We start from the raw sequence: 23,415 nt of genomic DNA, 5'->3' as shown, positions 1-23,415 counted from the left end.
ACCTTTTCTGCCATAATCGTTAAGCAAAACATCATATGATCCCAAATTGCGGCCTTCCCTGCTGGTTTCCCCCATTGACTTTGCTTGTCAGAAACCACCTGGGAAGTTACAGAAGATGATCACATGACCAGAGGATGCACCAGAGTTGTATATGTACCACTAGAGATAAAATCACATCCCTGCAGGGATGCTGCAGTGGCAGAAAGTACTTGAGGTTGGTCATTATTTCAGCGCTGTTGTAAGCAATCGTTAAATGAACAGTCATAAATTGAAGACTGTATAAGTTTAAGTCTTGAAAGTACACTCTTCTTTTGCTAGCTGTCCATCCACTACAATGGCACTTAATCCTCACTCTTTTTTTTCCCTCTCTCCTTTTGGCTTTCCTGGTCCTAAAAAATCTTTAATTTTCACATTAACCTCCTTCTACATTCTTTACAAGAAACTTCATCTGCACATTCATCAGTTTTTGCATCTTCTGACAAGACAAGCTAGGGAGATACAACTTCTTCCACCCAGTACTGTTGAGACAATTCAAAGGTCCCCCGGCTTCTTTTAGATCTAATTTCCATTAGTCACTGCCAGTGGTGGTATGCTACCGGTTCTGCCCATTTCTGCAGAGCCGGTAGCGGTGATGAGCAGCGGAGACAGAAACGGTTCTCTCCACTGCTCTGCTGTTGGGCCCACCCGCCCTCCCCTACTCAGCTTTATCTTTGCCTTTTGAAACACAGCTGCTTTGCACGGCACAGAAGAGTGCTGTGCAGCAGCTGCTGAAGTGACCAGGAGAGTGCAGGCTTGCAGGAGGTGAGTTGGAACACCCCAGCGCCTGCGCAAAGTGCGTATTTGACGCGTGCATGCACACAAAGTGCGTGCATGTGCACAAAGCGTGCCCACCAAGCCACGCCCACAGAACCGGTAGTAAAAGTTTTTGAATCCCATCACTGGGCACTGCTGCCATTTTCTCTCCATTCCTTATCAAGTCTTACATGAGTTAAGCCTTCGTGGTAGGAATGATGTCTTTTCTTTGTGCCATTAAGCAATCAGAATATTGTTATAAGCAAAAATAAAAATAGAATCAACAATAATAGTAGAACCAAAAATTGTAATAATAGAACCAAAAATAATAATAATAATAATAGAGCCATTACTACAGAGAGATGCTTGGAAAACAAACTTTTACAGTTGAACTATGTAGCAGTTGTTGGTGAATAAAACATTTGTACTGTTTACCATAGGAAGGCGATAACAAGAGGAGACTTAGTTTCTAGAGCTGTAAAACCATGAGTTCAGGTAACAAAAGTGCCAAATGTGTGTTTGTTCTGCCTGCTTTTCTTACATAGTTGATTGTAGATCGCATTTGGAAGCTCTTCTTCGAACTGTGCTGTGATTTTGGACTGTGATTAACTTGCAATATTAACTTGCAGAGTTAATCAGGTTAAACTTCCAGTTTTAATAGATTCTTCCAGCGGCAGTAGACAAAGGCATGGTAGTTTTAAGATGAAATGTTTATTAGTTGGCTTTTTCTTTTCAATATAACTTGACTGGCTGGTACCAAAATCAGTACAATAGAATTATTGGCTGTTCAGTATGCATGCATAAATGCATGTTCCCAAGTCATAGACCGGTGGAAAAAATATAATGTCATATTGCTGCTTTCTTTTAAGGCATACTGTTAAGCTAACCTGAGTTCCGACTATGCTTTATCATAGTGCGACATCCATCAACTGAAGAGTCAGCCTTGCTGGAGCAGCAGTCCTCTGTGAACTATCTGAGGCCTAAGAAACAGCGGCCTCAAATGTTAAATTTAAGTGAAGTGCCTGGGATCTTGCGATCCAGGCCAGCCAGACTGGACAGCTCTTCAAGCAACCGCTATGCTGGCGACTGGACTGCTTGTGGAGAGAACTACTTCGTCGGTCCCAAAGAAGCTCTGAGTGAAGCCGACTATGATGATGTCCCTTCAGAAGAGGCAGAAAGTGGGGACGATGGCAGCAAAGCGGATGCTTCCAGAACGCTGCTCCGGAGGCCCATTTGTGTATCCAAAGAACGTGCCTTTCAGGCCTATCTGAAAATGCAAACAATGGATTCTGCTGTGAACCATCAAGTTAACCTCAAAAACTTGCAAGAAAGCATTGATACGCTGATAGGAAACCTGGAACGGGAACTCAATAAAAACAAGCTCAATATGAGTTGTTGATCACTTTGCCATGTCTCCAGTTTTGTATGTCCCTTCTGCTGTATTCCACCAGGAGAAAATAAGGAAAAGGATGAGTTTTGGATGAGGGTCTGTATTGGGCAATGTTGGAGATCACTGTGTAAGTTAGGTATTCATATTGCAGTCTTTCTCCACCATTTGAAAGCATGTTACTTTTTCTAAAGCAATTCTGCAATATTCCTTGTCAAGTTACTATGCACTTAGGAAATTTGAACAGTTTATCGAAGATAGATATATAATGCCTCATCTCTATCTTTGTTACACTAGAACAGTACACTTTGTTCCTGAAACTTTAGCCCTGGTACGGATGTTCTCCCAGAAGAGAGAAGATTAATGTTACTACTTAAGTGATAATATGCGGCACAAACTGTATGTAGATCACGTTCTATTATATTGACACCTTTTCACTTGCAATGCAAAGGCTGCTATGGAAAATAAAAGCTTTTTGATAGTTCAGTTATATGAATATTGATGTATTCCTGTAGTAACACTTTCAAGCAACTATTTAAAACTGCAAAAGTATTTTTCTAACTTTTGTCTTGTAGATATTTATATGTGAAAAACATTAGGCGTGATTTGGGCCTTTCTAGTTGAGGTATGTTTCATTGCGCAGGGTAAGAGTTTCTTCTCTTTCTCCAGCCCAGTGCTCTGAATTTATGTTATTCATTCATTCATTCATTTCCCAGCATAGTGATGATGATGATGGTTGTGTGTGTGTGTGTGTGTATGTATTTGAGGGAGTGGAAGAGAGAGAGATTTAAGAGTCCAAAAAGTGGGGTTAGATTAGCATAGGAAATGTCATTTCTTCCTAGAGAGCAGGCCCTGGCATTGCATTAGATAATTGTGTAAAATGAGGTGATTATGCACTATTTCTATAGTTTTCCCACCCTTCCCCCACATGCCAGTCAAGTAAAACTGCTGATGTGGGAGGTTAGTGTTTTTTCATGCCCTATTGGAGATGTTATACATGACAGCGCTGTAGAAGAGTGTAGCTCAGGGTTGAATTGTGGAGTCCTTAGTGCTTTCCAAGCTTGGGTGTTTGTTTGCAAATGTTTATCCAGCTAGGTAGCATCAGCATTTTAATGGGTAACGAAATGTCTGAAGCAAATAGTCATGTTCAGATAGCACCAAGGACTCCACAGGACAGTCCTGTGCCCATCTGGCCCACTCTAGACATCTGACTCAAGAGAGCTGAAAAGAGACTTGCCTGTTGTGTTGTCCAACAACCACACATAAGCAGTTGTGGGATGTCCTGGACAAGAAAGTGGTTGAACACTGAGGTATTTGAAAGCTGCAACTAAAATCGTACAAATTACTTCAAGGTATCTACAATAATAAAGTATCTAGACACAATGGCCTGTTTGTCACACCCTTCTGAAATTCTCATTGTGAAACTAAAAAAACATGTTTCTGGAGATGCTTTGGAGACTTGATTGCTTGGCAGAGACCATAGCAGCTATTCAACCAAATCAAAACAAATTTTTATTGTGGTCCCACAGAGTTATTCTACCAAATTGTCCACAAATATGCACCTTTAAAAATATGTAATGATCTTAAATGCAGATCTTTAACCTGATCAGCCTAATGTTAGCACTGTGCATAGGCAATAATCAATGCAGTCCAGAGTGCTCTCTGTGTTAAAGCATCTCCAGCTATAGTGAACCATGCTTGGGCATTATTATATCAGTCTCATTGGACTGGAAATGTAGGTGCATAACTCTGTACATCATTACAGGTGGTGCTTGACTTATGACCACAATTGGGAATTGAATTTTGCTTGCGAAGCAATGTGGTCATTCAGCAAGTCGTCACATGACCAAACCCGATTTTACAGCCATTTTACTATGGTCATTAAAACAAATCACTGTGGTCATTAAGTGAATCATGGGTTTAGTCAATCACAATAAATGCAAGCCAGTTGCCAAGTGTCTAAGTGGTGATTACATAACTGGGTAAGGGGGCTAGTGTGATGGTTGCAATTTTGAGGATGGATCATAAGTCATTCTTTCTGAGGTCTTTGTATCTTTGAACCATCATTAAATTAATGGTCATAAGTTGAGTACCTTACTGTGTATCTTGTCCAGTTTTTTTTCCTGAATAGGGAATTTTCCCTTCTGCTACGCTAATGGGAAGCTTCTCAATTTTGATAGTTGTGCTGCTTCTTTATTTTGTGATAAAGAACCACTTATTATATACTTTAAACCTGTCCCCCTAATACATTTCTACACCTTTATCCATTCTAGGGAGACCCCCAAAGAGTTTGCCTCCTTTTCAAAGGTTGATATGAAGAAAGTGCCTTTTTAAAGTAATGTGTTTCAAATGGCCTGAGACATTTTGAAGGTCTTCATTCCAATTGATCTAGCTTTTTTAATCCCAAGAATGTCCTTAAATGCTAAGACGATCAATGTATTGTTTATCTTGCCAGGTTTCTATAAATGAATATTGGCAGCTTTTCCAATTTGTTGTAAGAAGGGTAAATTTAATAAATCCTGATTGGATTGGTCTGCAGATTTTTTGATATTCATTGTGAACCAAAGTAAATACAAGCCTGATGCAAATTTAAGTTCTGTCTGCAATCAGGCAATGACCCAAGCAGCAATAAATTGCAACCAGGTGCCTCTTAAAAAAAAGAGATAGCAATGGAGTAGAGTATGTCTTAAATGACATTCCTTTAAAAAAATATTAATTAGCAAGCAGGGGAAGCCATTATCTTTTAAAGAGTGTTTTGAACACTATTTGCTTTGCATTAACCTTAATCAACTGATGTCGTCAGTTGTTTGGGGAATCACAATATCCTCAATTCCATCTAGGAATTCCGGTAATTATAGTCTTAAAATAGTTGGAGGACAAGAAAAGGGTACCCTATATTATAGGTCTGGTTTCCCCTCATTTATTTACATTATCAGTTCTCCTTTTTTTTGTTACGGATCTGGTACAAGTGCTATTTAATTTGCTCCTTGATATTATTATAATTATTTTAGCTATTTATTGACAATAGGATGACTGAATTTGGTGCATGATTTTTGCCACATTTTCCTTAAATATTCAGCATTTTATACAGTCTGGTTAATTTATTATGATGATGATTAGAGTGGCGGTACATAACTACAGGCATTTCAATATAGTGATACAGTTTAAAAGCATATATTTTAACCTGAAGCATTTATTGATAAGCTGATGTATTTTTTTAAAGCATATGTACAGGAAGTGAATTATTTTTGAACTATGTTAATTCTGAATAAAACCCAAAATTGAAAACAACTTGATTCTGTAATTTTGTAAAATGTTATTATTTTAAGAATACATTTTAAAGATAAGACTAATTAAGTAGTGTGAAAAGAATTTATATTGCGAGGATTGTTAGTCTGCTGTGCTATGAAATGGGAAGAACACAGACTTAATCTAATGTATCAGTTTGGGTGATGATATGGAGGGGCAGACCTTTCACAGTTGATAAGAGCAGATGGCCCTTTTATCAGGTCAGAGTCCATCTTGTCCAGAATCCTGTGAAGAAGAATGAATGGAATGGAATCACTACTTCCACTCAAGAGTAGATGTCATTTTGCATCCTCCATTTGTTGCAGTCCTTGATGTCAAATCAATGCACCTGATTGCCTGAACAACATTGGCAAGTCTATGTTACTGAACATTCTTTAAATAGGATGTTCTTGATTCACGCCTAACATGCTTACATTTTGACTTCTCTAATGTTAGAAACCAGGGTGTAAGAGCTGTGCACAAATCAAACAAGTTTCATTTTTATATTCAGTGATCCGTAACTTTTTAAGAGAAGCCCTGGATAATATAGTCACTTGCAAGCACATTAATACAGCATCTCAATTTTCCTGCTGAATTAGGACATAATTTTATGCCTTTAACATACCAAACAAAACAAATATATCACTTTTAAAAATTTCTGTCCCCATGTGCAAATGTGTAATAAATTACACATATGGTGTAATTTAACAGTGTAATAAATAATTCAGTGTATCATTCATATGTTGTGTAGCAGCTGCATTAAGGGAAAAAAGCAATACATTGATGCTTTCAAAATAAAAGTGGCTCCATTCTCTATCCTGCAGTAACCCCACTGAAATATCGCCAGGATTTTACCTACTGCTACACTTTCAAACGTGGGAAATATAATATGAGCGTGGCTATGTGTGAACTCAGAATGTTGACCTGGGTGAAAGGTGAGACGTGCTTATGAATTGATAATACAAAATGCACCCTTGAGTTGTATATGGAGATTCTTGGTCATCCAGGTCATGATTGTCCCAAAGGTGCTTTTTCAAGAGGCAACTGGACTTTCTGGTTTTTGTTTGAAGATGTTTCACTTCTAGTCCAAGAAGCTTCTTCAGCTTTGAGCCAGTTGCCGTTTGAAAAAACACCTTTGGGGTACCCTTGAGGGTTTTTTTTTTGTTTTCTTTTAACACCACAGCTTCCACAATGCCATATTTAACAAATAAATAGGTGTTTATTAAATCTGCGTTATGACACTACAGCAAATTAACAATAAATATTGCTTCTTAAGTATGCATTTATTATACATAATATAGGGATAGGGAAGAACGGCACATACATGTTTGCCGGCTATCTTTGGCCATTCTCACTGAGGAAGGCACAATTAGTTAAATAAAAATAGGTGTCTGTTTCATGGAAGGACTTGCAGTATAAATTATATATCTTGAGAGTCACAGCTATTCTGAAGTTGCTCCTTATTGTTAAGTAGTGGTAAAACTACATATTTCTCGAGGGGCTAAATTTATCTGGTCCCTTGATTAATCCAAGTCGAACTAATATGGCTTTCTCCAAATCCAAAAATTCTACATAATTTTGATTGGTCTGTTCTTCCATTAACTCTCGCTGACCACCAACCACTTTCTGCAAAGAGAAGAGAAGAATGAAGGGGGAGAATGATAAGTTACTATACAAAACACATTTTTCCAAAGTCTCACCAGATTCCATCATTACATTCCTGAGACAATATCTACTTTCAAAATAGCCTGCAATATTGAATACTAAATGTTATTTTTAAAGTAACTTAGTACTCAAGAGGAGTCCTATGGGACTGGGTGGCTATAATAAATTTAAATTAATAGTAATAATATTTTAGAACAGTCTTCCCAGCTTGAGTTCCTCAAAAGTGTCAGGAATACAAGTTCCAGAATTCCTAATTAGCATGGTTGTGGCATAGGCATTTTGAGATTATACTGGTAGTTCCAGCTGGAGGGCATTGTGCCCTCGACCTACAACCAGTTGCAACTGCACTGAAAAAAGTGACTTACAACTGGTCTTCACACCATTACTGCAGCATCCCCACAGTCACATGATCAAAATTCAGGCACTTGGCAACTGGCATGTATTTATGCCAGTTGCAACGTCCCAGGCAGTGGTGGGATTCAAATTTTTTTACTACTGGTTCGGTGGCTGCGGCTTGGTGGACATAGCAAGGGAAGGATACTATAAAATCTCCAGTCAGAGGTGGTATTTGCCAGTTCTCCAAACTACTCAAAATTTCCACCACCGGTTCTCCAGAACTGGCCAGAAACTGCTGAATCTCTGATCCCAGGGCCATATCGTCACCATTTGTGACTTTCCCAGATGACTTCTCCCCAGCAAAGTTACTCACTTCACCACTGCAGTGATTTTCTTAACAGCTGACAAAAAAGGTTGTAATATCAAGCACAATTCACTTAATTATCACCTTGCTCAGCAATGAAAATTCTGGTCTCGATTGTGGTGGTAAATCAAGGACTACCTGTACAATCTGATAGAGACAATTATAGGGGCAAACTAAGAAGAAGAAAAAAGACTAGAGACTCAGTACCACTTTTGGCTTTTCTGCTTCCAGAAATTCAAAATGAAATATGGATTAACTACAATTAGTCCAAACCATCATTTGGTTTTGGATTTACTAAGATATAGTATTGCAGCTATTTAAAAAATATATATAGAAAACTTCCTGTTGCTGAAGAAAGTTAAAATAAAGTAAAAACTTGCATTTTATGCTTTCCCCGCTTTCCTCATATTTGCTTTCCACAGGTTACAAGTCTAAGAGTAAGGAATGTTTAAGTTTGTATTGGTTTGTAAGCTATCTGAGAATGTTTTTGGTTGCAGAGAAGGATAGAAAACCTTGTAAAAATAATGATTAATAAAAGATTAGGCACAATGAAAATATCCTTTGTTACAGAAAACATGGATCCTAAGGATATTCAATTAGCCACAATCCCCTACACCGTAAACCCACAAAAGTAATCATACTTTTCTGTAGCTCACTTGCCCCAAAAGCTTGTAAATTAAATAATACTCATATCACCCTTATCTTAGCTTTTCAGTCTCTAAAGATCTTACCGTTCTCTTCATCAGCTTTTCATGCTCAAGTGCCACTCTTTCTTCTTCTCTGAATTCCTGCCGCTGCTCAAAATACTCCAGATGTTTGACTTCTCGCTCAAAGTAATGAAGAACGCTGGAACGCTGACATTTCCAATGTATGTTTAATGATGATGAGCATGGTTTGTCCATTCATAAAACATGCTTATCTTTATACAACTACAAGAACCAAAGAAACCTGAATACTATCTAGCCCAGTGGTCGCCAACTGGTGGACCAGGCACCACTGGTGGTCCACAAGAAAATTTCCCTAACTCTCCCAAGTACTCCCCCCAAAGCAATTAATCCAGGCTGCATGGGTACAAAAGGATGCACCACCCACATGGCCCGCCCACCCACTGGCTCCCACCCTTTGGCCAAGCGCAAATTTTACCTTGAGTAGAGCCACATGGGCTGGAACTGGAAGGTAAGACCAACATCAGGGGAGGGAAATCCGCCCCGGGGTGGCTTGCTGACGTTGGTGGGAAAGTCAGTCCCATATTCCAGAGCTGCAGTAGTCACAAGTCATAGGACTGGCCCCTTTGGTCATCCCGGAGCATCTCCTCCTGTCCATGGCAGGCCGGTGCACCCAGGTGGAGGAGCAGCTGCTCCAGGATGACCAAAGGGGCCAGTCCTATGACTACTCCAGCTCTGGAATATGGGACTGACTTTCGCACCAACATCAGCAAGCCACTGTCAGTCAAAATTCATATTAGTGCTCCGTGGGATTAACAATTATGAGTTTGGTGGTCTCTGAGGTGCAAAAGGTTGGCGACCCCTGATCTAGGCTGCATTTCACAGGGGAACAGTAGGATATAAATGTGAGAAATAAAAATAATAAAGGTGGGGTATAAATAAATAAACAAATCCAGTCGCTGCAAATCTGACCATTTTACTGATTATTTGAAGCTCTCCAAATGCTATTCAGGCACTTTCTTACTGTATAACTGACTGATACTATGGTTTATATGTAATGAAATTCTTCATCTTTTCTGACCTTAGCACATAACAGATAACAGGGGATAACAGATTCGCTGATGGGGGACGCAAAGCTGCATTCGCACTATCCTATTGCCTTTCTTGAATCAGATGTTTCTTGCCTAATGTGGCCTACATCTCACTTTTGTTTGCTAGATGGCAGGGTTTGCTAGGTGCCACAAGTTGCCCCACGCTACTCTATTCTGCAACTTTTAATAGCCACCCACAAAAATTTATGAAATGAGTTACAAACCTCATTGCTGGAAGGGTGAATTAATGACCATGAAATTTCTAAAATATGCAAGGTGCCAAAATCATCAGCAACTGCTAGGAAGTGTTGCTTTGCTGTAGGAGAAGACACAAAATATTATTGCGGGTATAAACATACAACTTCTAACCATTGGTAGAATATTTGCTTTCATTACTGATGTTAGTGACTAGGTGTAAAAAGCTCATTTCCAGAATTTATTCTTCCACTTGTTCCCCAAGCAAATGGTATTAAAACCTGTTAGATTGATATACCCTGCTAAAATATATTGGTTCATGACTTTGGAATAGAGTTGGCAGATTTTTGCTCATAGTTAATACTCCTACACAGAACTCTAATGATAAGTAAATCTGATTTATACTCTATATTACAGTAATGTTTCTCAACGTTGGGAACTTTAAGATGACTGGACTTCAGGGGGCGGGCTGCTATCGGTTTGCACTGGTTTACATGAACTGGATGTTAATTTTCCATCTGGTTCGCCCAACCAGTAGTTGCAATGACTGGTCCTGCCAAGAATGTAATCAGGGTTAATGGAGAGGCAGTTTCTGTAAGCAACACCAGAATGTTTCCTTCCTGCCTTCCTTACAGGATTAGGCCAGTAATTTCTTTTAACAACCAGTTCTCCGAACTGCTTAGAACAGTGATGGCTAACCTATGACACGCGTGTCACTCGTGACACGCCGAGGCACTTTGACTGACACACCTGTTGGTGTGGGGAAAACCTGCACATTTAGAGGCTGCCTGTGCTCTGCTCCAATCCCTGCTCCCTGCTTGTTGCGTGGAGGCGTGGTGTCACTGCTGCCGCAAGATTTTTGCAGCAGAGAACCAGTTTTAACCGCCATAAACTAAGGTTTGTCAGTTTCATTACCTCAGGAACGCTACAGGAGGAAAGGAGATCCATGAGGTACACAGCCCTGTAAGGTGGCCTTCCGATCCCACATCCTGCACCTGCAGCCCTGAGACCAGGGAGACGAGTTTCACAGCCCTGTGTGATCACCCCAGCCCAGTCCATCATAAACCAAATTATTGATATTTCTTGAAGTGACACACGACCCGAGGAAGGCTACACTTTTTCCCGATTTTTGACACACCAAGCTGAAAAGGTTAGCCATCACTGGCTTAGAATGTTAATAACCGGTTCTAGCAAATAGGTGTGAACTGGTAGAATCCCACCCCCGTTTGGACTTAAAAGACCTCCAAGCTGCCTTCCAGCTTTGATTGTATGATTCTACGATCTTCTTGCTTCCAGTGCTGATGAGGTGTGCCCAGCCTGGCCCTTTGCAAGGCAGCTGTGGCAGCAGAAGGCCTCCTTCCCCAGGTCTTATAAGGAAACTTCTGCATGCCACCTTGGGAGATGGGCCTTACCTAACCATTAGCTGTCCTGCTGAAGGCCACGCTGAGTATGCTTGGTCAGCAGCAGAAGCGCCACCCCCCCATGCATATGCAGCAGAGACCTGAAGGGCAGCTGGCTGGCGGGAAGCACACATGCATGTGCATCAGAGCTGAATTGGGGCAACAGCTTGTGTGCCATCACAGAGGGTGCAGCGTGCCACCTCTGGCACACTAGCCATAGGTTTGCCATCACAGAGTTAAGGCATCAGGCAAGAAAGCAGAAGACTGAGTTCAAATCCCAACTTAGCCATGAAAGCTTTTGGGCCAGTCACTTTCTCTCTCAGCCCAACACACCTCAGGAGGTTGTTTTTGTGGGGAAAATAGGAGGAGGAATGTGAGTGAGATATGTTCACCCCCTTGAGTTATTTGTAAAAACGATAAAGGCAGAATAAAAATAAATTAATACAAAATACTAAGCCAGAAGGACGAACGATTAACAAATGCAATGAGTCTCACCACCTATCTCTGTTTATGGGCTGACTAGTTAAAGGTCCTATCTTTATAAAGTGATATTTTAGTCCTTAGTTTTTGTTCCAGTCAAATGGCACCAGTATCCCAGATTTATAGATTTAACTATGGAATTTGGAGATGGGAATTGAAGTCGACACATTTTAAAGTTGCCTGGTTGAGGAATACTGGGCAAGGGCATATTTGCTATTAAGTCAGCCTTATGGTTTACTATGACATATTGTATAAATTAAGTCTGTGACTATGTGATATTTTTGCATTCCACATCATAGTTATACCGTGACTGAGATCCAACGTCTTCTTTTTTTAAAGAAAGAAAGAAAGAAAGGTCACTTGGATAGAGGGAAAGTTAATGTTAAATCAGCTTTACCAATTCATTTTTTCAAATGTTTTCTGCCTATTGCTTCCCACTTCTCTACATAGGATTCAAGATAGCATTTCTGCTAGCAAAACTGTAACTTCTGAAGCACCATTGTTCAATCATTTTAGCAAGCTTTTATTACATGCATTTGTGTGTAATATACAGCTTTTCTCTAAGTTTAATTTATAAGACTCATATCTGGACTTGTCCTCTATTTCTACAACTACTATTATTGTTATTATTTTGCCAAAGTTAGTCACCATCTCCCTTCCTTCCTTGCTTGCTTGCTTGCTTTTGTTAGCAGCTCAATCCACCTTATAATCATCTAAGAATTCGATATTTTCTGGAATTTTCTTCCCAATATAGTCTTGCTACTTGGCAGCATCTCGTTATTCACATGCTTCTAATGGCTAAAGAAAGACCTACTGCGAAATTATACGTTATGTAGAGAAATACAATTATAGCAAACTCTACGGACGTACAAGAATAGATCCAGGGCTTAACACAAGTAATATGTGCAATGCTGATATTTTGGGTCTGAGATGCTTCGTGTGTTTTCTCCAATAGGTCCCAAATGTCAACATTTCCATCTTCTCTTCCAATAAAGAAAACTCCTGGTCTTGATAAAGACCAATGTCCAACAGTATACCTCTTTGCTGCACAGTTTGACTTAAGGAGCGGTCCACCCTGAATTAAAAACAAAAGAAATATTTTTAAAAAACATTTTCTCAATTATTTGCCATCACAGCTCTCAAAAATCTTACACTGCACAATCAAATAGAATTCCATATAATTCCTACAGTTTCGCTCACCTAATTATAACACCTAAAAGTTCTACAAATTTTGGTCTATTATTATGACAGCAAGTTTTTAAAAAATTAATTTAGTGAGAAAGGCAAAATTTGCCTGAAACCACTCTTAACACAGAGCTGCTTGCTTCTACATAATACACAAACACACCACACAAACACACAATACATAAAAAAATTAAGCCCAGGCAAGAAGCAATATCTGTTTTTTAAATTCTCAATGGATTTAATTAACAGCAATTCTGCCACAACCTCTGTAAGGATTGTACTATAGTGAAAAGTTTAAGTTTTTGTGGTGCAGACAGGGTGGAATTCAAAACTCCAAACAACCGGTTCTCTGCCCAGTTGCTGGCCTACTGGAAATTACAGGAGGGCCATTTTGGAGGCTTCCCTTGGGCCTCTGGGAGGGCAAAAATGGCGTCCCCAGGCTCCAGAGGCCCTCCGGAAGCCAGAAACAGGCCCATTTATGGACTTCCGGAACTTCTGGAAGGGTTGTTTTTCACCCTTCCAGAGCCTTTGCACGGCCCCTACACTTACCTGCATCCAAAATGGGCCGCATGGAGACTCCTGGGAGGGGAGGGTGGGGCCAGCCAGTCGGTTCCACTACTGCTTTGGTGAACCAGATGTAAATTTAACATCCAGGTTGTTTGAACTGGCCCGGACTGGCTGAATCCCAACCCTGGATGCAGAGCTACTCCTAAATTCAAAAGAGGCTACAATGTGTTTGTGCACCTCTGAGTTGCCCTCTGTTAAAAACTTTGATCTGCAACTTCTTTATGGAGATTTCTGATTCCAGAAATCTTTACCGTAACACCTTCTTTCCATATTGCAAAATTCCAGCCTCCGATTGTGAGAATGATATCTTTGAAAAATGGTGATCTTTGCACAGTGTGAACAAGTCCATCATGGATGCTGTGTATGTTAGATGGTTTCTGGCCTGAAGCAAGAGAAAAAAAGGTAAGCTTTTGTACATATATACAAAATTTTATTATTAGTATTTACCTGTTACATCTGATTTTCTCTCACAGAGTTGGGCTAAGAAGCTGGCCCAGATTTAGTCAATGAGTCTCCTGACTGAGGGAGAATGTTAACCCTTATCTCCTTATTCCTAATCCAGTCCCTTAAATGCTGGTGTTATTCATCTTCCTAGTTCCTATAGCTGTTGTCAAATGTTCAACATAGTTGAGGCACCAATAGAAGGGAACAGTTGTAGTTCCGGGTTAAACTATGAGGTCTTAGGTGCTCTCTGAGCTTGGTTGTTTTCTTACAGATATTTCATTATCCAGCCATGTAATGCTGCCCAGTGCTAGTACTGACGATGTTAGGTAATTGGGTAATGAAACATCTGCAAGAAAACAACAAAGCTCAGAGAATACCATTGACCCCATAATTAAGTCATTTCCTGAACAAGAGAGATCAGGATGAGGAGTTCTCATCCAGATTAGTCTCTACTACTTGATGATTAAGTATTACAAAAATGGATTGCCGATTCATTCTACTCTAGACTCCTTGGGACTGTAGCAAAACACATTGACCATGCAGTGGACTTTAAAAAGAGATACTATACTGAATGTTCTTTGTTCTACTGTTTTTTGCTCCTTCCATGGGGAACCATTGTGATTTGAAAGCGGTTTAACTGTCAGCGTTTACAAACCTGTGTTCTCAGACTGTTTGAATTTCAAATCTATGCTGACAATTGTGAGATCCTGTGAATTGAAACCCGCCACTTCTAAAACACAGCAGGCTATCATATATCTTTCACTGTCAGCCCACCTGGCTAAAACCAGGGAGGGAACAAGATAAGAGGGGCTGAATCTATTTTATTCTAAGGCTACAATAACAGTCTGAAAGTACAGACTTCCCACTGCCATTTTAAACTGCTTGATGCATTAGGGTAGATTTTCCTACGTTTCGTTCTCTGACTGTTAAGCCACAGGGGGTTCCTGCCTCTCTGTGTGATTGTTACTTAGACAGAACCTTTTTCCTCTTTTCCCCTAGATCAGAGGTCTCCAAAATTGGCAACTTTAAGATGCGTGGACTTCAACTTCCAGAATTCCTGGGAATTCTTCCAGAATTCTGGGAGTTGAAGTCCACAAGTCTTAAAGTTGCCAAGCCTGGGGACCCCTGCCGTAGATCATTCCCATATTCATCTATCTATGGTTCTGGGCACTCACAATTACAAAAAGAGATAGAAAGTTCATAAACAGTTCATATGACAACATGTAAACAACATTCCTCCCACATCTTCTCTAGCATGGGTTCAACCTTCATAGCTTGGGAGAAAAATCTGGTCTTTAATAACTTTAATGTCACTGGGAGCCCCAGTTTCATGTAGTGGTTAAGGAACCAGATTAGAAACCAGACAAATATGAGTTCCAGTCTTATAGCCCGCTGAGTGATCTTGGGCCAGTCATTCTCTCAGCCCTAGAAGGTAATGGCAACCATTAAAAAAGAACTTGCTGAATGAACTGCAGGGCTAGTCCAGCTAGTTAGGAGAAGTAAACAAAATACAACAACATTTATCTTGAAGAGTTCCAAAACTCAAAAAAGAATTTAATTCAGGACAGCCATGAGAATCTCTGGAGAGAGATAATTCCATAAGGAAAGCTTCAGTGGTGGTATTCTACCAGTTCAGCCTGGTTCGGCTGAACTGGTAGCTCTGAGGATCATCTGTGAGCAAACCGGTTCTCTCCAATAATCAGCTGCTGGGCCTGCCCGCCCCGCTATCTTCTGACCTTTATTTCCTGATTTGAAGTTCAGCTGCTGCACGTCAGCTGTTGAAGACACAGGGAGAGTGCAGGATTGCAGGAAAAGGGCAGTAGTAAACCCTCTGCGCACACATGCAAAGCGCGCCCACCAAGCCACACCCACAGAACCAATGGTAAAAAAACTTTGAATCCCACCACTGGAAAGCTTGGCTTCTGGTCCCATTAGCTGACACAGCTTGATTCATGGGACCTGAAAGGGTGGCTAGCTGACTGATCTCACTGAATATCATCTGATGGTAGAAACCACAGGGACCAGTTGTTCCTCAAATAACCAGGCCCTAAGTCAATTACTAGTATATTCAGACAACTATTTTTTAAAATACTAATTCAAAACAACAAGGTCTTTATAGAAATCCAACATAGATGCTGTGCTTTACAACTTAAGTTTTTATTTTTAAAAAACTCACTATCTGAGTCCTATAGCCGTTTTAGAAATATTGAGAAATTTAAGACATACTAAGCAATCTTCCTGAGTCACCGTCTCTTTCCATCTTCCAGTCTGAATAAAGAACTTCACCGTCCTGCAAAATGCCACAAAAATGTAATTAGCAAGGGGAGCAGGAGTTCAGATGAAATATTGGTTACAGAATGTGATCGCCTTTGAAGTTTACAACTTTTGCAAATGGGAAGCATTTCCATCATTATCTTGATGTTTAGATCTTTGCAGTCTGAAATATACCATGATTCAGTACTGATACTTTAAAAATATGCTTTATAATACCATCTTTTTTTAAAGAATTTTTGGCAAGATACTTGTACTTATGTCCAAAATAACAAAGCCTTTAATATATTACATAGACTGTCTGAAAGCTCAGTTTTCTTAAATCTGATAAAAGGCTTTTTTCATCTTGGATACATCCCCACCAGCTATTTAATGTGTTCCATTATATTGCTGAAACATCACATTTTTAGAATAGTGAATTTTGCTGTTTGTTTGTTTAAGTGGAAAGCAGCATGAGAAAAAAATTAACAGGATGATAACCTATTTTAGTTATATTTACAGTACTGATTGATACTGTGAGATTTATAGCCAGAAATTAGTCAAAGACTTCGCAGAAGGGGTAGCTTTGAAAAAAGAGAGGCCTGTCTTAGTCTTATGTTTTTAAAACATAAACAACGTTCTTCTTTACTAATTCTTTGCATTGTGATAATGAAAATGTAGATTCCACATACAGCAAAAATTATATCATTTTACAGAATATGAACATATTTGATGCTCAGAATAGAGGCTTTTAAACTTGAATACTCACGAAATGTTTGCACGATATTTCTTATAATTACACACAATAAATACAATTAGCATGGCTAGTCTCTGTTTTCATGCAGAAGTCCTACTGATGGGAATTCCAACTATCTAATCTAGTTTACTAAATTAATAGTAGACTAATTACACTAGGCTAACTAAAGTAAATTAAAATTAGGTTTCCTATGAGAATATGCCAGAGAGGCCAGGTTTCAAAAAGCAGCAAAGGTATTTCAGAAAGAGAGAGTGAAACCATAGCTGTTACAAAGACATCTGTCTTGACAGATCAAAGTGGGGAATTCCCTGCCCACTCCCAAGAAGTGTCAGAAATTGCCTTATAAAATTCAGCTGTTTTCCTTCAGTTGTTGATTACTGGAATGGTGGTAATCAAAAATGGGAGCAGGGAGCAGAGTAAATATGAGCTGAGTGATGGGGTGCTCAGAAGAACACTCTTGCTGTCAACAGCTTATGAGGTGATCCACGTGAATTGCCATCTTCAAACATAGCCAGGGGTGGGTTTCTACCGGTTCTGTCCACCTCTGTAGAACCGGTAGCTCTGAAGAGCAGCAGACATAGAACCGGTTCTATGTCTGCTGATGTTTTTGCCCACCTACCCACTTGGGCTCTTACCTGATCTTTATTTTCTGATTTTTCAACTTCAGCTGCCGAACGAGGCACAGCTGCAGTTAGAAAAGCAAGAAAAGAGGGCTGTTTCAAAGGCTGCTTCTCTGCAGGCAGCTGCTGATGACGATTTACAGGTGTGTGGCTCGCAGCCTGCAGGGAAGCTCGTAAATCCTGAAGCGGTAGTTAACCCTGTCATATCCCACCCTGAACATACCCTGCTCATCAGTGTGGCCATGTATTTTGTATGGGGCTGTGGAAGCTCCCACATCATCAGTTTAGTTATGACCAAGTGCCATATATCATGCACATAAAAAGGCTTGTATTTTTTAAAATTTTACTTATTTATTACATTTATGTACTGCCCATCTTATCTAGAAGCAACTCTAGGTGGCTAGAAGTAATTCTGGGCATTTCAGATGAGAGGGTGAACAGACCGCACAACGGCACTTGAGAGCTTAAAAAAACATTGCTGCAATTTTAGACACAGTGACAACATCTTCAGTAGATCAACCCAACTCTCAGACCCACCCAAAATAATGAGAATGGGGAGATGCAGAATTGATCTTAAACATTGCAAAGGTTCCATGTGGAATGACTATAAGAATCAGATCTGATTGATCTAAAACAATACTGCCCCAGGGTTTTTCATGTGAAATATGTGAATAAGATTCAGTGTAACAAGCTGATCCTTAGTGGGCTGTCAGACTTCTGAACAGAAAATAATAATAAAATAAAATTGTACACATGTTGTACCCTGACAATAAAGGTAATAATAACAACAACAACAACAATAATGATGATGATGATGATGATGATGATGTAGTGACTACTCATAAAAACCAATTGTACAGGCCTAACCAGAAAAGTCCGAATGAACCATCATTTTGTCTAATTGCTAATTTGTGTATTTGTTGATGCTTTCTCAATAAATGTATGTCTTAGACAGGAGTTCTTTTATAAGCTCAGTAACAACATCATCTGCCTTAGATTTTTCCAATAGTATTACACTGGCAGCAATTATTTTTATTCAGGCTAACTTTTTTGAGCTGTGCTATTGAACACAACCCCTCTTTATATAAGAAGAAAAAACCCCAGCCAAATAGAATCTAGCCCAGTGCTGAATTCTAGCAATGGTAATTATACCCATATATGGCCCTTTGTAAATAGATTCACAATAACTAATTTTTCTAATGATTCTGCTTTGTAATAGGAATTCATTGATCAGTTTACAACTATTCTGTGCAGTATTCTCCAGTTCTCCCATCTTTCTGAAGTTAAGCAATCAATTTGCACCCCCCCAAAAAACTTACCTCAGTTCCAACAAAAAAGCTGGTATTTATATTTTCCAGTAGCTTAAGAGGTTTCATTGTTGTGCCCTGGATCTCTGCATATGGAATTTTTTCTATGGGTTCCTCTTTGCTTTGTTTGTTTGGGATGGCTGTTTTGTCTACGAAAAAATTGGAGTAAGATTGTGAGTAAAACTTACATAATCAATTATTTGTCTCATTCATCAAAACAGGTTAGATGACTGGAGGACGAGAGATGTTTTAAAAATGACAGGCAAATGGGAAACTGATTAACTTTCTTATCAACTACATAAATAGCTCTGCATGAACTGAAGGCTTATTAACTGAATGTTTCAGGGAAGCTGACAGGTTTTGCCTGAAAGAGATCAGAAATGAGGAAACTTCACGATTTTCAGTTTAGAAAAGTTATAAAATAGTTTTGCATTATGTACTGTATTTATTTATCAAATTTTTACAGCTACCTATCTCTGGAATATGTGATTCTGGGCAGCATACAATTAATGATTCTGGGTGTGGTACCATAATTGACCATTAGATATAAACTCTAGGAATATAAACTATACTTAATATTATCTACTAGATATAAGCTGAATGAAATAATCAATAATCATAATCACGAGTCAATCGAGTTCAGTCCTTCATTTGCTTAGACCTAGTGGACAGAATCTTGCCAAACTCAAGCTATAAGCATTTAATTACTAAATATACCCTGAAGGATGCTAGGGTATGGCTATTCTGAATCAATTTCCCACTCCTGATCCAACTCAGGACTATGCAGTCTCTTAATCTGCTCCTAATCTACTGCTAATTTCCCCAAAACATAAAAATTGCTTACCTTGAATTTTGGTGTGATAGTGCTCTTCTCTGAAGCTAAATCTTATTGGACTATATTCAGCACTTGTATCTGCCTTGGGCAGATTGATCTGGTTTAGGATTTTAGAAAAGGTATTTAACAAGATGTATAATGGGGTGGGGGGTGGGGAGATGTGTTAGTTGAACAAACAATGCCAGAAACCTATTTATGCTAGCACGGTCCTCTTTGGGTAGCAAATATAGAATATAAACCAACCAATATTATATAAGATAATTTATGGTTCCTAATGCATAATAATCATAGACACACAATTAATTGATTTTGTAATTAGCATCTGACTGTTTGATTTGTTTCCATTTTTAACAATACATTTTAAAACAATATGAAATGACAAACTCAGAAGAATTTAATGCTATTAAATCTTCTAAGATCGGTATCAGTTTAATTATTTTTTTAAATAAAGTTTGGCTATTTCCTGTTAAGATAAAACTATTTTTGGTGCATTGCATTTAAAGATATTATAGTACTGTTAATTTAAAAAAAAGATATTTCACATTAGTTAAAGGTCACAAATATATATGTATTATATAACTCACATAAAAATATTATTGGCTTTGAAAGAAAGGCATGAACTTACATTCAACAAAACAAATAAAGCTTTAACATAAGTAATAACTTGACACTGAAAAAGAATCATGAATGGGCATGACCAAGCCATATGAGTTACAGAACTCTCTTGCAATACCAACACACAAAACATATTATCTAATCTTCTTCAAACATTATTTAAGGAGCTCATTAAACATGGTACAAGATTTTTTAATGATTAACTTTATTCTGGTGGGCTGGTTTTTTCATCATCAGTGAACTAATTGCTTTAAAAAAGAAGTGGACAGGATAACCCAAAGAAAGAATAATAGGGATGAAAGAAACCCAACCCCAAATGTATTTTTTGAATTCATAGCTCCCTTTATATTAGATAAAGGTTAGAACTGCTATACTAGAATGAAATTCATTCTAGTGTAGTAGAGATTAGGGATCAAATTTGGGGAAATACAAGAAAAAACGTTTATTTTAAAGCTGATTTCTGGGTGTATACCCGTTGGCATGTTGGTACTTTAATTTTATAAACATCATTTAGCTTTCTAGTTGCCTTCTTGGCATGGAAGGTAGGAGGAACAGCATCAGAGGAACTGTCCAATGAGGACTACAGGGGTTGGTTGTCCAGACTGAATACTTGTATATCTGTAATAGGATAGGCTGAGCCTAAGGGCGGTGTCAAGAGAGGAACCAGCCTGGAGTCATTATATTCCTATAAATAATTCAACCCCTTGTGAATTCTGTTAACCCTAGCACTAATCTAGTGCTGATGATTTGTTGACCAGATTCTTATGCATAGGCATGAGCAATAAATCAGTTTAATTAGTGCTTATTCTATGGTCTTGATTCTTTGTGCCTGAGAATAGCACCACCACAGTACCCCAAGCAGGACAATTATTTTTCGTAAACTGGCTTAGAATTCATCTAGCACAAACACGGGGCAGAAGTAGTTTGAGGCTGCAATGTGGAATTGTCAAGAAATTTTCCCAAAAAGGAGGGCTAAAACACCACTTCCAATAATAGGAATCCCCCCCCTTTTCCTATTGGACAATCACAATTTAAAATGAAAAAAAGGCTGCATTTTTCAAACAAAATACCCATCAATTGAGATATTGAAGAATAATCTAGTCTAGTGCCACGTGAAGTAGATAGAAAATGTATCTTTCTGCATATTTTAAATTGACAATTAAATTAAATTGTTTTCATATCTCTACTAAGTTGAATGTCTGGTGATATGCATGGAGATCATTCCAATTTGGGAGTAGTTGAATTTTTTCCATTAAGTTTTTTTCAATTTGGTTCTAATTAAAATTGTCAAAAAACAATTATCTGGACAACCTGTTCTCCCCTTAATTGCTTTATAAAAATGATCCATACTATCTGGCAATTTCCATTTTTTTTAAAGACAAAACTTGCATTGCCTTCTCTTTCTCGATGCCTTTGGGGAAATAAGATCCAGCTTCTCAGATTCTGGCATATGGAGATCACACATGATCTTCCATTTGTAGCAATGTTTCAAGATACTCTTATCTGAATCAAATTTCATCTTTTGGGAGAGGAGATGAGAAGACTAAAAATTGGGTTGAAATGATGCATCTTCCCTCCATCTTAGTCATTCTTTAAAGTTCTCTGCATGTTTGTGCTGTACCTTTATGATAGGTTTCCAGGCAAGGTCAAGGTGTTTGAAGGTGGTGGGCACATCAGGTGGAACATTAATAATACCCTCTTCCTTTTTCTTCTCAAGTGAAGGTTGTAAGGCAGGCCTGTAAGTTCGGAGATCCCAAACATATATTGTGCTAGATAGATGGGAATAACAATAAAACCGAAAGAGTGAAAGGTTGACTTTTGTATCAGAACTAAGTCTGAGTATTTTAATTGGAATTGGTATCTGCTTAACAAAAAAAGTGATAATGGACCAGGGAAAATATGAAAAAAAAAAGGAAAAGGGTTCTGAAATCAAAGAAATAACAGAGATTATTTATATTCTGCCTCCCAATTTTGACATCATGATTCGATAAGTTACAATCCTGGTTTAAAGTTATATTTAAATCATGCCTCCCTGAATGAATCACCGGAAAAGGTCATATAAGAATCTAGAATATTTTTTGCTAATTTGGGCACATAAGAACTAACAGGAGGAGGGAAAACATATAACTGCATCTTGATATAATAAATTTTTGAATAAAATATTACCAGTCTGGTGAACAGGTCATCAGCTGCACACAAATTCCAGCTCTATTTTCAAAAACAGTACCCATCCTGTTGACCTAAGAAAGATACCATTTCATATTAGAAACAGGAAAATAACAATAATAATTTAAAAATACTACAAACAAATAGATGTTCCAGGATGGGCAAACTCAGAAGTTGGAGGAGGCAGTGGCCAAATGTGGAAATTGTTTTGGGGTTTTTTTTTAGCCAGTGTTACATTCCTTACACAGATATTCTAGAAACGTTCATGTTCATTGACCATATTTAGAAACACCAGTTTTGTAACAGGCTTAATAATTTGTTAAATAGCTAGTTGTTCTTGGTTCACTGATACACTTACTTTAGTAGAAAGTACAATAAAAGTAACATCAATTTCCAGTTTAGAAAATAAAAAGTAAACATACTGCATATAATAATGAGCACTGTAGTTGAGCACGAATGAAAACCCTCCAAATGCTTTACAATATTTTTCTGAAATTATGCATATGTAATTTTTCTTCCACAAAATTTCTTCCACACCATATGAAAGAAATGTTCTTGTGAATCAGCCCTTAGATTCCACAAGAATAAATAATGCTGGGGTTGTTATTTATTGCAAATCGAGACACAGAGACTGTACTTTAAGTATTTATTTGTTAGGTTTATAGCCCAACTTTTGTTTCAAGAATCTAAAGAAGCAGAGAGAATACTATATTGTCTGGTTATCTCAAACCTATGGAAGTTGTTTGGAGGAGGGTTGAGCTAGTGATGATTTTGAAGATACAAAGGGAGTTTCCATCACTGTTTGTGGAACTAATGTTAGGTTCCTCTGACCTCTTCTAGTACAGCAATCTAAGAATTCTCTGGGACTCCCATAGTGATAAGTAGGTTGTGAAAATCGCACCCCATAAAACTAAAGAAAAATAGGCAAACACTGCCACGATCCGTGGTATGTACCATTCTTTTAAGCTTTTCTCAAAACTAGTTTAGGCTTAACCAAACAAATCAA

At 38.5% G+C, this 23,415-nt stretch overlaps 2 protein-coding genes across 3 annotated transcripts in view; one reads left to right on the top strand and one right to left on the bottom strand.

Moving 5' to 3' along the window:
• The window catches only part of SYDE2 (synapse defective Rho GTPase homolog 2), a 51,478-nt gene extending 46,008 nt beyond the window's left edge, over positions 1 to 5,470 (top strand). The window contains exons 7-8 of one of the 2 annotated variants that reach the window (XM_026700258.2): positions 1,233 to 1,287; positions 1,707 to 1,845. In XM_026700258.2, the coding sequence (XP_026556043.2) occupies positions 1,233 to 1,243 (11 nt within the window). In that variant the 3' untranslated portion in view covers positions 1,244 to 1,287; positions 1,707 to 1,845. Of the gene's footprint in view, positions 1 to 1,232; positions 1,288 to 1,706 lie in introns of both variants that reach the window. The other variant, XM_026700257.2, reaches the window with a different exon arrangement.
• Positions 5,471 to 6,672: 1,202 nt separating this feature from the next.
• The window catches only part of DNAI3 (dynein axonemal intermediate chain 3), a 41,305-nt gene continuing 24,562 nt past the window's right edge, over positions 6,673 to 23,415 (bottom strand). Inside the window, exons 14-23 of the mRNA XM_087930114.1 lie at positions 22,410 to 22,483; positions 21,865 to 22,012; positions 19,638 to 19,725; positions 18,806 to 18,942; positions 16,086 to 16,149; positions 13,667 to 13,797; positions 12,534 to 12,738; positions 9,813 to 9,904; positions 8,564 to 8,686; positions 6,673 to 7,093 (exon numbers count right to left, since the gene is read on the bottom strand). Of these exons, the coding sequence (XP_087786240.1) occupies positions 6,950 to 7,093; positions 8,564 to 8,686; positions 9,813 to 9,904; positions 12,534 to 12,738; positions 13,667 to 13,797; positions 16,086 to 16,149; positions 18,806 to 18,942; positions 19,638 to 19,725; positions 21,865 to 22,012; positions 22,410 to 22,483 (1,206 nt within the window). The 3' untranslated portion in view covers positions 6,673 to 6,949. The remainder of the gene's footprint in view (positions 7,094 to 8,563; positions 8,687 to 9,812; positions 9,905 to 12,533; positions 12,739 to 13,666; positions 13,798 to 16,085; positions 16,150 to 18,805; positions 18,943 to 19,637; positions 19,726 to 21,864; positions 22,013 to 22,409; positions 22,484 to 23,415) is intronic.

Source organism: Pseudonaja textilis, chromosome 3 (genome assembly GCF_049901715.1).
Source record: "Pseudonaja textilis isolate UNSWEBS1 chromosome 3, rPseTex1.2, whole genome shotgun sequence".
Lineage (NCBI taxonomy): Eukaryota > Metazoa > Chordata > Lepidosauria > Squamata > Elapidae > Pseudonaja > Pseudonaja textilis.
Note: the sequence above shows the minus strand (reverse complement) of the source record. Positions and strands in the feature narration are given on the sequence as shown.